The following is a 19,127-nucleotide window of genomic DNA, read 5'->3' as shown; positions in this document are numbered from 1 at the left end:
CCCTTGAGCAAGGCACCGAACCCCCAACTGCTCCCCGGGCGCCGCAGCAAAAATGGCTGCCCACTGCTCCGGGTGTGTGTTCATGGTGTGTGTGTGTTCACTGCTGTGTGTGTGCACTTTGGATGGGTTAAATGCAGAGCACTAATTCCAAGTATGGGTCACCATACTTGGCCACATGTCACGTCACTTTCACTTTTAATTTATTCATCCAATTTGTGTTCGATGAAGACCAATGAGATTGCACAGATGTGTTGTGTTCAATAGCACTAAGAACAACTATTAAAAAAATTTGAGTCAGTTTTGATTTCCTGTTGACCTTTATTAATTCTCAACAGTATCAACAGCAGATGTCACTTCCTCCACTCTGCCCTCCCACCTCATCAAGCGTGGCCCCCAAACCAGGCAACTTCAGCCCCTCCTGTATGTCACAACCACCGGAACAGGGGGTCAGCGCACCCGCAAACACTGAAGCCTGGCCTGAGCATAGACTGTCTCCTCTCAACCCCAGAATCAGCACTATGGAACCAGTAAAACATGTAGAGACCCAGTGGAAGGTTTCTTCTTATATCCAGATGAAAGAGCTGTACAACGGATGATAAAACATTACTGAAATGTATCTGATCACATGAAAACTGGGCTACAAAGAAAGACAATGTGCCCCTGTTTTGCTACCTGGGTTTTTTCTAAAATGCTTCTAGCTTTTCTCTGAAGACAGGCGACTTACAATGTCTTTTATTTTATTTTATTTAGTCCATTGGCTTGTGTAAGTGGAAAAAATGGATTGTCATGAATTCAATGGCCTTGAATTGTGTAAAAAACTTCTCACAATGACATGCAAACACACTCCTTTAAAACCGAGCCAATGGGACAGGGGATGAAACCTGCCTCAGATGCCTTCCAATTGAATATGTATATCAGGCCTTATAGTGACAACTGAAATTCATTAAGCAGTTCCCAAAAACATATTTAAATCTGCAGAACTGAAACGGTGATGCTTGTTTATGCGACTGAGGAATCAAATATACCCCTCTCATTCCCCAGGGAGCAATATATATTTCGCAGCTTCTCTGTGAAAGTATTGCTCCCTCAGGTCTTGCACAAATGAATGTACTGTCACATTGCTTATGATTCATATGTCTGGCTTCTGTGCCCGTTCCAATTACTGATGTCATTTTGTGTTTACTGCTAATAATCAATGTAAATGTACCTTCACTGTCACGCAGGTTTCAGCGTAGCTGTTTTCTCTAAAATCCTTTTGGGTTTGTGTTAGTTCTTAGTACCAGACAAGGTGGCATACTGTATTTAACGTAGTTCATACCCTCAGTGGAATGTTTTTAATCAAAAAAGGAAAAATCAAAAATGGCTGCCTTTTCTTTGAAAAGACTATTTTTGTTTTGTTTTTCAGAATTATACATGCGTAGACACTTTTTTCTACTCTTAATTTTATACCTTTTTTGTAACCAAATAAATTTGATTGACAAAGTGATTGCAGTAGTATATGCACTGTACATATCACTTACATACATTATATACATTTTTGTCGAGGTCAGTTCTAAGGACATCATGTTGTGGACAAAAAGTCTTCTCTGTCTTGCAAAATAATGCTTAGAGTTCCAGAAGTCAAAATTGAACTTTATTGCAAGAAGACAACAAAGCTGAGATGCCTGCAGAACATCCGAGTCTTTCTCTGTCCAGACTACAATCTTTGCACATCTTTGTTGTTGGTCACTGTCCAATAAGCGTACAGACTAGGGATGTAACGGTATGAAAATTTCATATCACGGTTATAGTTAAACGAGTGTTTTTTTAAACTCTAAAACATGAAATGTGGAGTTATCTGCTTTTGCCAAAACACGACTGTTGGAGTTATCTACTTTTGCTATAAAACAAACTTTTAATATGTTAAAAAACATACTTTCAATTCACTTTAATTTTGTAAATTACCTGTATTTGTTTGTTATTATTACTTAATCAAAACAACCCAACTGCAGTTTGATTGATATTACTTGGAATGCGCAATAAAAAAAAAACGTGATTTCTGAAAAAAAATTAAAATGGAGTTATCGGTTTTTGCAAATGAACTCTTCAAATATTTATTTGCAACAACTGATGAAGAGCTGAATGCTGCACGCACGCGCAGCGTTGTCAAGGTAACATTTGGTCAGTCATTCCCTTCGCCAAGGGAGTTTCAAACGCTTATACGAGACAGTAATACTCTGCACCCTTCAAAGAACACACCTCAAGACCACACTCAGTCACGGCGTCATCTAACTACGCCTTTGTTTCTTTGGTTGTTTTGAATATGCGCCCTCTAGTGGCAAAAAATTGCATATTGTGCCTTTAATGTAAACGGTCTTTACTCTTGCCTTTAGGACTACTTCCAGTGTCACATGATCCTTCAGAAATAATTCTAATATTCTGCGAAATATTTAATCTCTAATCAATATTTTTTTGTCCAATTATTTGCCCAGTTAGTTTTGGTATTGAGGTAAAAGTTACCTTGCATTCGCTATATAACAGTGGGTGGTGGCCGTAATCAAATACGGTTTTGATGATACTTAAATTTTAAACGATAATACTAACCGTCAGGGCATTTTATCGTGATTTATCGTGAAACCGGTAATCGTTCCATCCCTAGTACAGACCATTCTTGCATCATACATCATTCCCAGTACTTTCCACAATTGTTTATTATTTTTCAGAACACTTGCTTTCATTGCAGAAAACCACCTGCTAGTCCGTTTTTCAAAAGATAACTTCTCTTATCTACCACTTTCCAGGTGCCCACGTTTGCAGAGGATTACACATTTTAGGATTTACATTTTTTTTTACACACATTATCTCATCCTGTGGCATCTCCCTTCTCCAGTATTTCTATCTGTGTATTCTCCATTCATAAGCTCAGTCAAGTAGGCCATGAGGCCGGCCTACACAGTCAGTCAGTTTGGCCTTGAGGCCTTCAAATGCACCCAGCCCACATATGAGGAAAACCAACTTTCACAAACATGCAAAATAACTTGTTTTCTATAGGGTAAATAAATGATTTCATCAGTCATAGTTCACAAATGTTTCCCTTTTAGGAACCTACAACAGTAGTTCAAAATACTGTATCCTTTATGCTTTAAACAACAAAAAGGGCTTTGTGTTCCTGTACTGTCAGCACAATGCAGTGTGTATCATATTTTTATTTTTTGGCACCATCTCAGTGGATATCAGGACTACATGTCAATATTTCAGTGTAAACAATATCTCCTATTTCCAATGACCAAGCAAAACAATGCAAGCATAGCAAAAATATCTAGCACAGTGGGTAATGCGTCGTCAAGTGCTTGAGCTGTTGAGACACTGCAAGGCATTGCTGTCTAAACTGGGCATGCAATTGAAAAGAACTGTAAAAATAAATGTGTAAAAAAAAACAAAAAATCAGTCAATTATTAATTATAGAGCACAGATGTATTATAATATATATTCAGGGTCGCAGTTCAGACCTGTAGGTCAACGGCAGGTGGGGTCGGAGGTGTGTTGATGACGTCAAACACAAACCACACAACCAATCAGCGAAGTCCTACAAGTTCTGAGGCTCCTGATTGGTCTGCTTGACACCGACGAATCACGAGTCTCGTAACTTGTAGCGCTGCGCTGATTGGTTGAATGACTGGTCGGTCCAGCTGATGGCAGAGGCTCAAGTAGTGTTGACAACGCCGCACTGGATCTCTTCCCTATTTATTTACTCCCCAAAGGATATTTATTTGGAAAGAACAAAGCGAATTTGGAGGAAAGGAAAGACATGTCTTAATGTATTTCATACGTAAGTGCACTTCCTTGTTTAAGCTTGAGGGAAAGCTGTTAGCCAGTTAGCGTTAGCTGTCAGTGTTTACACACCGAGAGCAGCGAACAAAACTCATTATTACATCGGTAGTTTTCACGTTTGGTTCTAGTAATTCATGTACATTCGAAGAACACATATGTAATCTGTTTTAAAGTAAAAAAGAAGAGGCGAAAGCCCAGCCCTGCCGTTATTGACCTGCAACATGTCGGGTGCACGCGACCTCCTGCACGCGCAGTAACATTCTGCATAAAAATTCGTATGAGTTATGTTTTTATTTATTATTGTATGAGTTGTGTGTTTACAGGAAGATAGAAGCACACTGTCACTCTTTACAAGCTGTTTTCTCGTATTCTTATCCGCGTTACCTTCGTACTCCCCTTCACTCTGCTTGAGGTGTTCTCAGACTTGACATGGGAAACTTGGCGGACAAGGTTTAGTCGTGATAAAAAGTTTAATAGCTGCATATTAAATAGCAAATTGCCATAAGTTGTTTTGTTTGTGGGGGTAGAATTTTTAATGTAAACTCAGAATTCAGAGAAAAATCTAAGAATTGCCAGATGTAAACTAACTAAAAATTGAGATATAAATTCGCAATTACCTTTATTTCATTTCATTCATTTATTTATTAATCAGTGGCGAAAACGGGCTTTCATAGTCTGCTGTGTGTAAAGTATTGGATAATTAATACAGTAATGAAGCATGATGATCAGTGGCATGTTATTCATTCTGATTAGTCATTTTCAAAATGTTTAGTGTCGTTACTTTAGTAGTGCAAATAGAAAATTGATTATTGTAAAATATTTTCCTGTGAATATTTACTTTCATTTTTTGAACTACTTTTAGGTTAATAATAATAATATATTGTTAAGTTACTGTAACTGTGAACCTATTTTTTCATGTTGAATGGACAGCAGTGTAATGATATTTTTGGATGAAAGATTAATTAGAAAAGTGTGAATATTGAACAGGTTCCCTGTTAATCAGGGGTGCCCAAACTCAAGCCTTGTCCAAATACCCACACTTGCAGTCTTTGCACTTGACCACTTGATTACTGACGTATTTCCTGTATTTGGCCGAAGTCTTCAAGTGGGTGTGAAGACCACAAGTGTGTGTCAAACTTTTCATTACCTGATGGGAGTGTTATAGTGTTGTAAAAATGCAAGTGTTTACACAGCTTTATTTTAATTTTAATTTGAAGTCTAAAATCTGTTCAGTAGTCCCTATAACATGACATAATTTTAATTTGTGGTGCTTCTAATTAAATGATAAAAAGCAGTTGCAAATGTTGTACAAAATAAATATCACCACAACTCATCTTTGCACCAATAAAAGTAAAAACACTGTTTTTCTACCAAATTATTTGTAATATCTAATTATTATATTAATATTTAACTTACATTGGAAAGGTTTCCGTGACCTCTCGCGAGATCTCGGCAAAAAGTCTCACGATTTATTTCCAGAACATGATGCATGATGGGATACACTTAGCCTTGAATAGCGCTCTGGAGCGGTATTCGAGATAGTGTGGATTTAGTATCCATTAAGGGCACTGCACTTTGGCATTTTGAAGACATGGGACAGACTTGCACACTTACTTCCTGTCGCGCGCATGCGCTCTCAAGTGGCCAAGACCGCAAGTGTGGGTATTTGGACAAGGGGTCAGTCCTGGAGGGCCAGTGTCCTGCAGAGTTTAGATCCAACTTGCCTCAACACACCTGCCGCGAAATTTCTAGCTTGATTAGCTGGTTCAGGTGTGTCTGATTGAGGTAGGGGCTAAACTCTTCAGGACACCGTCCCTCCAGGATTGAATTTGGGCACCCCTGCTGTTAATGCACCACATTCTGCTAACAAAGAAAATTCAGATTATAGTATGAGATCATTCTAGAAAGGTCCAAGGTTTGGAGCGTCGTACTCGCATGCTGTCATGTCTTATCTTAGCTTTGCCGAATAATATGAACTATGATTTGTGAAGAAACATACTGTTGGCCTGACAAATTCAAAGCAAAAATTTGCCAATTTGTTCACTTGCACTAAGAAGGTTGTGTTTTGTTTTGCAGCTGTGTCTGATCCATGTGCCAGTCAGCTGAAGCATGCTGGAAGAATGCAGCCTATAACCAGAAGAGATGCCGGAGTCTGGCATCAAACGAGGAGCCTGCTCTACAAAAACCTGCTGATCAAATGGAGGACCAAACAACAGAGTCTCCAGGTGCCTTTCATCTGCCACTCATATGCTTTCTTCTCTGCTACAAATCTGTTGCACTATTAAAGCTTTTGCACGTCTCTTCTATGCGATGGTATTGAGCTCCCTCTGAAGTTTGTATAGTCTTCACCAGAAATGACTGAAATGTCCATTTCAATGCAGGGTTTTTGTGTGTCCTAAAAAGTGTTAATTCACATATCCACAAATTAAGATCTTAAATAATAGCAGAAAGTCTTAAATGCATTAAATGTTACACGCATTGTAAAAATTAATATCTTCCTCAGTATTTCTGCCTTGTTTTCCAATACAAATATCTAAACATCCTTAAATCAAGATGCATTTACTTGAGATGAGATTGAGATGAAGAAATGAAGTCTTGTTTTCTTGGAAATGTTAAGAGGAAATTGCTTGGGAAAAAAATAGTGTTGCTAATACACAGTAATGGTTAAACTGTTAATCAAAATTATTTTGCTCAATAAATATAAATGATTATTAATCAAGCTAATTGTCATTTTAGATTTTTTTTTTAAAACATTTCATCAGAATTATTGAACATAAGCACAAATCAAAAGAGTGGCAACTTGCGTGGTTTGCTCGCAGATTTAGACTGGCAAATATCACAGGCTATTATGCTTAATAGAGAGAAGAAATCATAATCACAATTAAAATACAATTTATCATGCAGCACTGTTGTTTCTTAATATTTCTTTACTTAGTCTTAAAAAGGTCTTAAAGTCCCTGTCAATCTGTTCAAAGATCCCGTGATCTGCCAAAATGTATCCTTGATCACAACCATTTACCTCAGGTTGCTCCAGAAGGATTTTTCCTGTAATAAGTGTATGTATGTCACTTTTGATAAGAGCATCTGCTAAATGAGCAGTACAAAATTGCCGTTACACAGTCTGCTTTATAAAATCACTAGACTTAGCAGTCTTAACACTAATGTTATGTTGTAATTCCCCTCCATCTGGATGAAATCCTCTTCCATCCACTCTGTTGACTCTTTACTGCCCAGCATGTTGTTTATTCTCTTCTTTGATTCAGAAAGAGAAAAGAAAAAATCCTCCTCAAGTCATTTCCCTTTTTTCTTCTGTTCATGTGGTCATGCATTTTTTTATGTAAGTTCAACCATGTTTTGACCAAATCTTAGATTGTCTGATTCGGTCTGATATCCTACAGTAACTTTTTAAATGTATTTTGAATGGCTCTCTGCCTCCTGTTTGTTTCGTGAAAGCCACATCAGAGTCTTTCAGAATTAAAAGGCTGTTAATGGATGGGTGTTCCACTAGTCCATGTCAGCACCTACCATCAATACTTAAGTACTTTTAAACTGACTTCATAAAAGGAAAATTGTTATGTTCCATTATGGAAAGTGGTTGGAAATGGAACAAAATAAATTGTATTATAAAGTAGTCATGGTTGGGATTTTTGCCAACGATTGTCATCTCTGTATTGATTTTTCTGGAGGTGGAGATGCTGAAGCAAGTTGTATTGTTCAGAGTTCTTTGTTATAGTGGGCTTCATGTATGTAGGTCAGACTTAATTCAGTCAGTACAGTGATTTACCACTATGCAGCAAAACCTTTATCATACACGGGTACACTACTGTTCAAAAGTTTGGGCTCAATAAGTCTGTTGTGCTTACCAAGTCTACGTTTATTTAATCAAAAATATGGGGAAACAGTAATATTGTCAATTGTAATATTGTCAAATAATGTCACAATTTAAAATGTTTTTTTTTTTTTTTTTATTAAAAATGTAATTGAATTTTTTTTTATTAAAAAATGAAATTATTCCTGTGATGCAAAGCGGAATTTTAAACCGCCATTACTCCAGTGTCACGATCCTTCAGAAAACATTCTAATATAATGATTTGCTGCTCAATAAACATTTCGGATTTTTTTTCAATGTTGAAAACGGTTGCTGGTTAGTGCTGGTTAAGTTTGTGTGTGTGTGTGTGTGTGTGTGTGTGTGTAAACGGAAACTATGATGCTGCTGATCAACTATGATGCTGATTCTTTGAAGAATACAAAAGTTCGAAAGAAGATGATTTATTTCAAATAGAAAATATTATATAAATATATACATAAACACAATCGTTTTTAATCAATTTAATGCATCCTTGCTGAAAAAAAAGTATTGATCATTAAAAAAAAAACAAAATATAAATCTCACTGACCCAAAACATTTGAACGGTAGTGTATACTTGCAAAAACGAAATTCTTTTAGCATTTTTAATAATACAGTTTTGGTTTTAAGGGAGGGAATAGCCCATTTGACCAGTAAGAATCCAGTATTGGAAATCTGTAAATCATGAAATCAACGACTTTCTTCAATGTGGTCTTAAAATGAATTCCCCAAAACATTTTGCAGCAAAGATTGTAGTGCACATCCTCCAGGCACATTAAAAGCTAAACTCATGTCATGGTCTAGCAAATAAACCCAGAGGGATGATTGGAAACCCTCACTGGCACTGTGTGTTTATGGCCTCCCTAAGGCAGCAAATCAAGAGCTGTAGCTTTGAGAACACGACAGTATGGAATTACTTTTTTTATTTTTTATTTTTTTCTGAGTTACCTAATTGTTGCTCTTCTTTCTTTGCACTTTGCAGGAGTTGATCTTGCCATTGCTGCTCCTGGGCCTCCTCATCCTCATTAGCACCCTCAACCCTCATGTCTCATATGGCAGTATCAGCACCAAGGAGCTGGAGTATGAACGGGACCTGTCACTCAAAGGTCTCGGCTACACCCCCATCAACAATGTCACCAATCACATCATGGAGGAGGTGGCACGGGAACTGCGTACGTCAGATTTATTGTTGTATTTCTTTAATAACAAAAAAAAAGCTTTTTTTTTTAAAGTTTAAATTTTACCAAATTTTGCTTTTTATTTTGACAATCACACTAGAACATTTCACTGATCTGTAACGTTTATGCGTAATTCTAGTTTTTCTGTTTCTAATTTAAAGCAAACAACTAAATAGTATTGCATGGTGTATTCGTTTATGTTACTGAATGCTTTGCTAATTAATGATGTGGTAGCGTTGACTCTGATGGTTTTTAAAGTGGACTCGCTGTGTGTGTTTCTTTTCATTTGTTTGTGGGTGTTGAATCCTCAGCCATTAATGAGCGATTAGAGATGTTCTCCACTGAGGAAGATTTGGAGAATGCCAGTCTCTATGAACCTGATGGCTTTGTAGGGGTGGTCTTCTTGGATTCAATGACGTACCTTCTGCGATTCCCGTACAACCAACTCCCTCTGCCTAGCGATTTCACCGAATCCATAAGTGAGAATCACTCAGTGCTGAAATCATAAAGCCACAGCAGCTGTGGCACCTGATTTAGCTTCTTCTTTGGTTAATTTGTGACCTCCTTTTTAATGCAAATGACATTCACTTTGTAACCGTTTGATCTGTAATGAAAGGAACTGGTATGACGGGTGTGTTTTTTAAAAAATTTTATCCACAGCAAGCTGTTACACAAACTATGTCAACTGCCGTGCCGCCAACTACTGGTATTCTGGATTCATACGGCTGCAGTCTCTCATTGATGCTGCCATTATACAGGTTTGAAATGGCATGGATGAATAATTTATTGGTATTTAAGCATTGTAGCTGTTAAAATGGAGTGCATCTGCCTGCTGAAGTCTGGGATGAACATATATTAACTGTTAAAAGTATAATTTTAAAAACTTTTTAAAAGAAGCCATAACTCTAGTCTTCACATGATCCTTTAGAAAGCATTACTGATATGCTGATTTTCTGCTCAAGAAAGATTTCTTATTACTGATGTTGAAAACAGTTGTGATGCTTAATATTTTTGTGGAAACCATCATGCAGGTTTTTTTTTTGCAGGATTCTTTAATGAAGAGAGAGTTCAAAAGAACACTTATTTGAAATGGAAATCTTTTGTAATATCAGATTTTTACAGTGTTTTTATGGTAATAGGAAGTTGCTGAGTGGTATGATTTTTTGCTTCCATAATTACGTCTTCGTTCTTTTGCAGATGAAGACCAAACGTCCCGTGTGGAACGAACTAAAAGTGCGTGCAGTGATGATGGGACATCCGGGTTCGGTGGAGGTCCAGAAGTTCCCTCATGCCCTGATCTCCATATACCTAGTGCTGGCATTTACACCCTTTGTCTCTTTCCTCATTGTCAATGTGGCAGCTGAAAAAGAGCAGCGACTGAAAGACACAATGAGCATGATGGGATTGTATGACTCTGCCTTTTGGTAAGTGTATCCACTGCAGGAATTATGACATTATAATTCATAGCCAATTTAAAACGTGTATAAATGGTCAGTCTGTAAACTTTTCTTCCGATTTCTTTAGGCTTTCATGGGGCCTCCTCTATGCTGCACTAGTGACGACCATGTCCATTCTCATGGCTGTTATAGCAACCTGCACACCCCTGTTCTCCAACAGCAACTTCTTTGTCATCTTCCTCCTCATTTTCCTCTATGGAATATCCTCCGTAAGTCCTAGCAACCCTCCAGTCACATCCTGAACAATAGCGACTCAAAGCTTTAGAGTGCGTAAAGCCATTTAAATGGCCGTGCACTCATTTGGCCTCAGGTCTCGATTTCTGCCTACATTGAGAGTAGTCATATGAGTGACAGGCTAATCTGGGGTCATATTTAATATGTTATTAGTTTTCATTTTCGTTTTCAGAGGCTAAATTGCTTTCTGCTGCGTTGGTTTTCTTTTGCGTCAGTGGGGTATGATTATACTGGTAAAATATCTGACAGAATGCAAGCTTTTTTTTCTTTTTTTCTTCAAGAAAGCATTAGCCATACAGTTGTCCGCATTAAAGAGTATTTTCTTCAAGAAATGAAACCGCATTTGTGAGTTATTTTCATAATGTGACATTTCTGAATGGAACACGATATTCAACGTGAACAAAATACTGGACAGGTATTGGTTTTATACATTGGGAATTAATTGTATTATGAAAAGTGGTGTCTATGTGACAGATAAAGACTTAAAAATGTAAGGGTCTGTTGTTGTTTTTTTTTTTTTACATGAGATGATGAATTGAAGAAAATTAGACCAGTGTGTTACATTTTAGTTTGCTGACCTCAAACCTTTCCTCAAAAGTCTTAATTTTCCCACTTCTTAATCCCACAGATTTTCTTCTCCTTCATGTTGACCCCATTGTTTAAGAAGCCCAAGTTTGCAAGTACAGTGGGCTCCATGCTGACGGTGGTCTTCGGGTGTCTATCTCTTTTCACTGTGCTGATGAGAGATTTCCCCCAGTCAGCCGTGTGGCTCCTCTGCCTTCTGTCTCCCAGCGCCTTCTCTATCGGCATCGCCCAGGTAACACACTTTTCCACAAACGCACTCCATGGTGTCCATGGTTTAATGACAGTCACCTAGGTTGTGGGACCGTTGGCCAAGAAATGCATATGAGAATAGTGATGATTTGAATAACAAATCAGTAGTACTTTAGCCTAGAACGTTTTCACACAAAAGTAGTTTGTACACTTTTGTTGGGGTCTGTTAGATGTTTTTTTGTTTTTTTTGAAGGTAATTTTTTTATTTAGCAAGGATGCATTAAAATGATCAAAAGTGACAGCAACAATGTTAATAACATTACAAAAGATTTCTATTTCAAATATATGCTGTTGTTTAGAACTATTTTATTTATCTAATTATTTTGAAAAAAAAAAATGCATCACAGTTTACACCAAAAAAATACACCTAAGCAGCACAATTGATTTCAGCATAGATGATCAGAAATGTTTCTTGGCCACCAAATCAGTTTATTAGAATAATTTCTGAAGAATCATGAAATTTAAAATGTTCTAAAATAGAAAACAAAATAACAATTTTCACTATTACATTTTTAATGGATTTTTGATCAAATTAATAAAGGATTGGTAAGCACGAGACTTCTTACAATAAAATCAATAACATTAAAAACATTTTATAAAAATTGTATACTACCATTCAAAAGTATGGGGTCAGAATGTAGTTAGTTATGGTTAAAGCTGCAGTCCGTAACTTTTTTTTGGTTAAAAATTATCCAAAATCAATATTTGAGCAAGTACATAACCAGCCAGTGTTCAAACCTATTTCTTACTTTAGCCCGATTCACGGTAAGCTAAATGTGCTTCTGATTACAGATAGCCTGGGATTACAAAGATTTGTATTTTAAAGAAAACCAGTTCGAAGGGAGCATAATTTGCTTTTGGGTTAAAATAATTTCTTAATATGAAATTCGAAGAGTATGACAATTAGATTAGACTGTGCAGAAATTGAAATCTACACACTAATACATACTCCTAGTCACCAATGCTAATGTTGTTAACATTAATAATTTCAGAATAAAGTGTAACAATAATAATAATAATTTGAACGGTTTGATGTGATATGAGAGAATCTGCGATTGCGAAGTACAGTAAATATCCATACCGGTGCGGTGACTGACTGCCACACATACTCTTCAGAGCATTAGATTCATCCGCACTGGAGCCGTGCCGACTCGCAAGCTAGATAATTCCGCACACAGCTGCAATTCCTGGTTTTCAAACAGAGATGGCGACAAAGAGGCAAAACTTACGGACTGCAGCTTTAACAATAAAGAAGTCCAAAATCCCAAATCTGAAAGAGTGTATATTCTGGCACTGTTTGTGTGTGTAGGTGGTGTATCTGGAAGCTCAGGGGGACGGCGCAGTGTTTTCCTCTCTGGGCAATGGTCCTCATGCCCTCTATGTTCCTATGGTCATGCTGTTCTTGGACTGCATTCTCTATCTGCTTTTAGCCATTTACCTGGACCAAGTACTACCAGGTGACAACTAGAGTCAAAGCATTTTGCATAACCAGTTTAGAACCACAGAATTTCTCTTTGTGTTTTAGTAGAGTTCCAGTTCTTAACTGTGGTTATATGCAGGCATCATATACAGATTTATACCAATGCAAATTAATTTGCTTAGCCTGGAAACAAGACTGTGTTTGTTCACTGTCCATTTAATGTGACTTCAAAATGATTTTGATGTTTGAAATATACTTTTTTTTTTTTTTAAGTAGACCACAAAATGTTTCTTTGTGTTTTCTTAAGAGGAAGATTGCACCAGCACACTTTTCTAGCTTAAGACTTAAAGTTTGTTATACTTTTAAATGCAGCAGTTTGTTCTCTTAAAAGCATTTGCAGATGCCATAAAATATCATTATGTGGCTGCTCTAAAGAATACACACACAATCTGTTTTAGTTATTACTTAACTGGGATGGAGGCGTTTGTGACCTTCCCACATAAATGACCATTTCTTCCTTCAGGCGAGTTTGGCACAAGGCGTTCAGTGCTGTACTTCCTAAAGCCATCCTATTGGTCGAAGCGGAGGAAGCGCTATGTGGAGGTGAGCTCTTTGTATGAGGGCGAGGTCAACGGAACCCCAGTGAATGATGAATCGGTGGAGGCGGTTTCTCCTGAGTTTAGAGGCAAAGAGGTTATCAGGTGCAGACTTGAAACACAAAATGTATATCTATCTGTCTGTCTGTGTTGTTTGGTTTAATATTTTTATTTTGTTTTATTTTATTTTTTGTACCTCCATATTCAGACCAGTGAAGTGATTTAGAGAGTAGTTTGGAAAAGGAAGCAATGTTTTTAGAGCTGATGTAGGTTAAAATCCTTCAAAGCCTGGATAGATTTGGGCTTGAAGAGAGCTGGCATCCAGCCAGAGCAACCCATTTAATATCCATTTCTGTGTTTATTTTTTTACTCCTGTTAGGATCTGCAATATTCGTAAAATGTACAGAGAGAAAGACACCAAAGTGGAGGCTTTGAGAGGTGAGACTTCCCACCTATGTCCAAATTGACACTTCCTTGTTTGTGTGATACACATGATGTATGCATCCTCTTGCTCCGCATTTATGGATTTGAGGACTAAACTACTTTTTGTATCCACCTTTTTCTTGTTGTAAAAATGGGCGCGGCCATTTGTAAATTCTATGGGTCTGGCTTCCAGTCTCATCTGCGTCCACTCCGTCCAGCTATTAATAATTTTGCTGCTTGATATTGAAAGTTGGTCTGTCTTATCATATTATTTTAATGTATTATCTTAATTATGAACACACTGGTTTGCAGTGCAAACAGTTTTACCGGTTACTGCACGTTGTTATTCTCCTCGTTATTTACCTATAGTGGCTAATGAACCGTAAGTCTCACCCATAGGCTTACTTCCACGTTGAAGAAAAAGGTGGATACTGTAGACAAAATGGTATTTGCAACACTTTTTACCTCCGTAGTACTAAACAGTCCCATAGTGCACATGATCTTGGTCTTAAAAATGAAGTTTATGACCAGACTTCTGGCTCTGATGTGTAGGTGAATGTTATGTCTTCTGTCCATTTGTGATCTAAAGGTTTGACTTTTGAAATCTACGAGGATCAGATCACTGCCCTGCTGGGTCACAGTGGAGCAGGAAAATCCACCCTCATGAACATCCTGTGTGGCATCTGCCCCCCTACAGAAGGTGATGCATAAGATGCTAATTTTGAAATTTTTTGTGAACACAATTAAGTCTTACTGGATCTCTATACCTTGCCAAAACTAAAGTTGTACTGCTATATACTCACAATTCTATTATTCTGTGTTTTACGCATAGGCACGGCAACCATCTATGGCTCTCCTGTGGCAGAGATAGCAGACGGGGCCGAGATGAAACAGCTGATTGGTATATGCCCCCAGTTCAACATCATCTTTGATGTGCTCACTGTAGAGGAACACCTGAGGATCTTTGCTGCCATCAAAGGGATCCTGCCCTCTGATATTGATAGCGAGGTAGGAACTCCCAGTGGATCTAGAGACCACATCTGCTGACTGCATGTTGACTCATTGTGTGGGAAATTCAGAAACCACTTCCCATACAATGCATTGAAAAAGCTGATTTGATATCAGCTCCACACTGTGTATTTAATTACATCCATTATACAATGCAACAGTGACCTCACACTTAAGTGGTCTTGGTTCTAGAAGGATTTTTTGTTTAATTCCTTTTATCCATAGATACACTACCATTAAAAATTTTGGGAACGGAACGATTTTTTTTTTTTTTTTTTTTTTTTTTTTTTATTAAAAGAAAAAAAAAAACATTAATATTGCTGCTTCTTTTTTCACTTTATTTTAATCAAAAACATTTTTTATTTTTCTCTATTTCATATACTGATGTTTGTGAAAGGAGTCTCTTATGCTCACCAAGGCTGCATTTATTTGATTAAAAATAAATAATAAAAAAATACAGTTAATAAAATATTACAGTTTAAAATAGCTGTTTTCTATTTTAATATATTTTAAAATGTAATGGATGCCAAAGCTGAATTTTCACTTCAGTGTGACATGATCTTTCAAAAATCATTCTGGTTTAAAAATCGTGATTCAGATCTTTCCGGATTCTTTGAATATAAAATAAAAACAGCATTTGCTTAAAATAGAAGTCTTGTGTAACAATGAAAAAATCCTTACAGTCGCTTTTGATCAATTTAATGTCCTCGCAGAATAAAAATTTGCTGACCCAAAAATTTTAAATGGTAGTATTTAAAAAATATCTTCAATAAAGCCAGAAACATCCAGTTACTTCATCCTTTTTTGTTAGAATTTCTATTCTAAAATATCTCTCATTTTAAGGTGAGAAAAGTTCTAAGGGATCTGGATTTAGAAAAGATTATGGACGCCCAGGCGAAAAACCTGAGTGGAGGCCAGAAGAGGAAGCTCTCGGTGGGCATAGCGATTCTCGGAGACCCAAAGGTAAATGTCTGATGGCTTATACCTTTGACTTCTTGATTCGTTTGCTTATTTATCCCCCTCCCTCGATGTCCTTTTGCTTATGAATCAGATCCTTCTTCTGGATGAGCCTACGGCTGGTATGGACCCAGTGTCTCGGCACCAGGTCTGGTCCTTACTGAAGAGCCGTAGAGCAGGCAGAGTTACTGTATTCAGCACTCATTACATGGACGAGGCAGATATACTTGCAGGTACTTTGATAATTTTTCACTTTTCTTCCATCAGTCATTTACGGCTCAATCTCACACACCTGAGTTTTCTGTCACACAGATCGTAAAGCTGTCATCTCGCAAGGACAGCTGAAATGTGTTGGTTCCTCTTTGTACTTGAAGACCAAGTGTGGGGTTGGCTACCATCTTAGGTTAGTCTTAAGAAAAGTGCAAAAAAATGTTATATTTATGACATTTTATGTGTATGTATGTATGCATGTATATATTTTTTTTCTTCCGGTCACCCATTGCTGCTGCTACATTAACACTGTCATTCTAAACCTCTTCTAGAATGTCTGTAACTGAAGGCTGTGAAGTGGAGAACATCACATCGCTGGTCAAGCAGCATGTTCCCAAGGCTCAGTTGTCAAGGCAGCAAGAGGCTGAGCTTACATTCACATTGCCTTTCGAGAGCATGGACACTTTCCCAGGTCTCGCTTCTATTTGCCCTCATGTCACCATCTGCTATGTGCCACACTGCCATATGCCCTGCGGAGCAACAGATTGCTTCATGCTTTCACCAGGACTGTGGTGGTGTTTTATTGGGGCAGTTTTATTTTTTATTTGTATTTTTTATGTAGATTTATTGTTGATAGCCTTTTTATATGACGTCTATGATATTGGTTGTGTTGTGTGGAAAGTGATTTATTCACTTTCATATTCCAAACCTGCATGACTTACATATAGGTTTGGATTGACTTGAGGGTTAGTAAATGATGAGGACTGTAAAGAAGTGCTTTTGGTGTGTGTGGTTAGTTTTCTTGTTTCTTGCAATCCAAAAATATTAACAATTTCTATGGTTACTAAACTCTTCTCGCCTCTCACTCACGTTGCACTCCAGGGCTATTTGCGGAGCTGGACTGTCGACCTGACCTGGGTATCATTAACTACGGTGTCTCCATGACAACATTAGAGGACGTCTTCTTGCGTCTGGAGGCAGAGGCAGAAGTGGATCAGGCTGGTAAGATAACCACCTATCTAAACTGGTTCAAAGCATCTCTGTTCAAAATGACACACTTCAACACTTTGAGATCTTTTGATATGAACTACATGAAATTGATCAGTATTACAATGAACCACCATAGTGAAGTGATCAAGAGGTATAACGCCTACTCTATTTGTGTGTTCCTTCATTGGTAGATTACAGTGTGTTTAACCAAGAAAAGGTGGAAGATGAGGGAGATGCGTCCTCTATGGATGACACAGACCAGCGGCTGCTGACGTTTTCAGACAGCAGGCAGGATGCAGTAACCGGTCGAGCCCTTTGGAGGCAGCAGTTTAGCACCGTGGCCTGGCTGCACATGCTCAACCTGCAGAGAGAGAGAAAACCTATCATATACAAGTGAGCAAATGCTAGCAAGTACTACTTGATCATGTTTGCCTTTCATTAAAAAAAAACATAAATAAATCAATCTTACAGACCCAAAATTATATTTATATTGAACCAGACCCAGGCCATACTCAAACCCATCGAGGTGATGGATGCATGAACCATATAATTATCTTAATTATACATATGATTCATGTGTTATACAAAGCTATAAGTCATACTTTTGTCTCCTTTCTTTTACCCAGTTTGACACTGTTCCTGGTGTTCTTATCTGCAATGCTGATTCTGTCCGTGGCCACGGGAAACATTCAGATTCATTCTCCTGAAAGACTGTTTTCACCTATATACCTGCTGCACTGCAACGAGGCTCCTCGCAAATACACCACCAGCCTGCTTGTGCAAAATTCCACCGGTCTGTGACAATACTTGTGTGTATTATATTGACAATTGTTGTCGTTTCACATTAACCAATTTGGTTAATTGACATCTGTTTGCTGTGGTAGATTCTGACCTGTCAGGGTTCATCCACAATCTGGAGTCTCAGGATATTAAAGTGGAAATGATGAAAAAACTGGACTACATGTCTGCTGCACCTGTCAGCGCCGCCATCAACGTGACAGGATCCAGTAAGGTGAGAAAGAGAATTGCATGTTTTCATACCAGTACAATTGCTTAACCTCTCTACGCTTTTACACTCCACAGTTTGAATTTTAGGAATTAATTTCTCAACAGTGGATTGTCCTGAAATGATTGTTTTTATGTTGAAAATTAATTCAAACACTTGCTGTTCTTCAAAATATGTATTTAACCCTCCTGTCCTTTTCTTGTTGTTTCTCAATACCAGGATTTTACCTACATTTTAGCGTTTAACAGTACCACTGTGCACTCTTTGCCTATGGCTGTCAATGTGCTCAGTAACGCCCTCCTGAGGGGCTTTAATGGCACTGGACACATTAGAACATGGACTAAACCCTTCGACTATGTAAGTGTAATGCATTAGTACACTGCTATTGTTGTTTCTTGTGAGTGTCTACAGCTATATTCTGTCTGCATTTTAGCAAATCCCAGATAAGATGTCCTATGCACTGGTTTACATTGAGGCTGTGATTCTTGGGATGCTGGCCGCTGGGATGCCAGCCTATTTTGCAATGGACCACACAAGAGACAAAGAGGTATATATGTGGATTGTAACTTCATATAATGATAAATTAAATTGTAACTTTTTTTTTTATTTTAAATTTGTATTAACCTTTTTTTATTTGAACTTATTTGAACTTCATTGTTTTTATTTGACAAGTATGCATTAAATTGATGTTTTACATTGCAAAACATTGCATTTACATAAAAAAAAAGATGTTTTACATTGAAAAACATTCTATTTTAAATAAATGCAGTTCTTTTGAACTTTTCTGATAAAAGCAAATCAGCATATTTGATTTCTGAAGGATCATGTGAAACTAGACTGGAATAATGATGCTGAAAGTTCAGCTTTGCATCACAGGAATAAATGGCTTTCTATTTTAATCATTTTTAAAAAGAAGTTATTTGTAATAATCAGGGTTCCCACACTTCTTGAAAGTACTTGAAAGTACTTGAATTTCAGACATGGATTCAAGGCCTGGAAAGTACTTGAAAACAAACATAGGTCCTTGAAAGTGCTTGAATTAAGTTTGAAATAAATTTTATGGCGCTATTTAAAAAATTGTCCTATATGTTCTGTCAAAGACCGAACAAGCGGCACTAATGATTGGGGGTGGAGATGGGGGAACGCGAAAAAAAAAA

General features: G+C 37.4%; 1 protein-coding gene across 2 annotated transcripts in view; it reads left to right on the top strand.

The window, feature by feature from the left end:
- Positions 1-3,662: 3,662 nt before the first annotated feature.
- The window catches only part of abca5 (ATP-binding cassette, sub-family A (ABC1), member 5), a 22,800-nt gene continuing 7,335 nt past the window's right edge, over positions 3,663-19,127 (top strand). Inside the window, exons 1-23 of one of the 2 annotated variants that reach the window (XM_016480727.1) lie at positions 3,663-3,808; positions 5,887-6,035; positions 8,640-8,829; positions 9,147-9,314; positions 9,496-9,593; positions 10,033-10,259; positions 10,360-10,501; positions 11,155-11,343; positions 12,670-12,817; positions 13,304-13,481; positions 13,756-13,814; positions 14,389-14,499; positions 14,632-14,807; positions 15,651-15,770; positions 15,859-15,997; positions 16,077-16,167; positions 16,307-16,446; positions 16,857-16,976; positions 17,156-17,357; positions 17,591-17,757; positions 17,849-17,976; positions 18,190-18,327; positions 18,404-18,517. In XM_016480727.1, the coding sequence (XP_016336213.1) occupies positions 3,796-3,808; positions 5,887-6,035; positions 8,640-8,829; positions 9,147-9,314; positions 9,496-9,593; positions 10,033-10,259; positions 10,360-10,501; positions 11,155-11,343; positions 12,670-12,817; positions 13,304-13,481; positions 13,756-13,814; positions 14,389-14,499; positions 14,632-14,807; positions 15,651-15,770; positions 15,859-15,997; positions 16,077-16,167; positions 16,307-16,446; positions 16,857-16,976; positions 17,156-17,357; positions 17,591-17,757; positions 17,849-17,976; positions 18,190-18,327; positions 18,404-18,517 (3,207 nt within the window). In that variant the 5' untranslated portion in view covers positions 3,663-3,795. Of the gene's footprint in view, positions 3,809-5,629; positions 5,726-5,886; positions 6,036-8,639; positions 8,830-9,146; positions 9,315-9,495; positions 9,594-10,032; positions 10,260-10,359; positions 10,502-11,154; positions 11,344-12,669; positions 12,818-13,303; positions 13,482-13,755; positions 13,815-14,388; positions 14,500-14,631; positions 14,808-15,650; positions 15,771-15,858; positions 15,998-16,076; positions 16,168-16,306; positions 16,447-16,856; positions 16,977-17,155; positions 17,358-17,590; positions 17,758-17,848; positions 17,977-18,189; positions 18,328-18,403; positions 18,518-19,127 lie in introns of those variants that run through there. The other variant, XM_016480728.1, reaches the window with a different exon arrangement.

The sequence above is a fragment of the Sinocyclocheilus anshuiensis genome, unplaced genomic scaffold (genome assembly GCF_001515605.1).
Source record: "Sinocyclocheilus anshuiensis isolate Anshui unplaced genomic scaffold, SAMN03320099.WGS_v1.1 scaffold1833, whole genome shotgun sequence".
Lineage (NCBI taxonomy): Eukaryota > Metazoa > Chordata > Actinopteri > Cypriniformes > Cyprinidae > Sinocyclocheilus > Sinocyclocheilus anshuiensis.
Note: the sequence above shows the minus strand (reverse complement) of the source record. Positions and strands in the feature narration are given on the sequence as shown.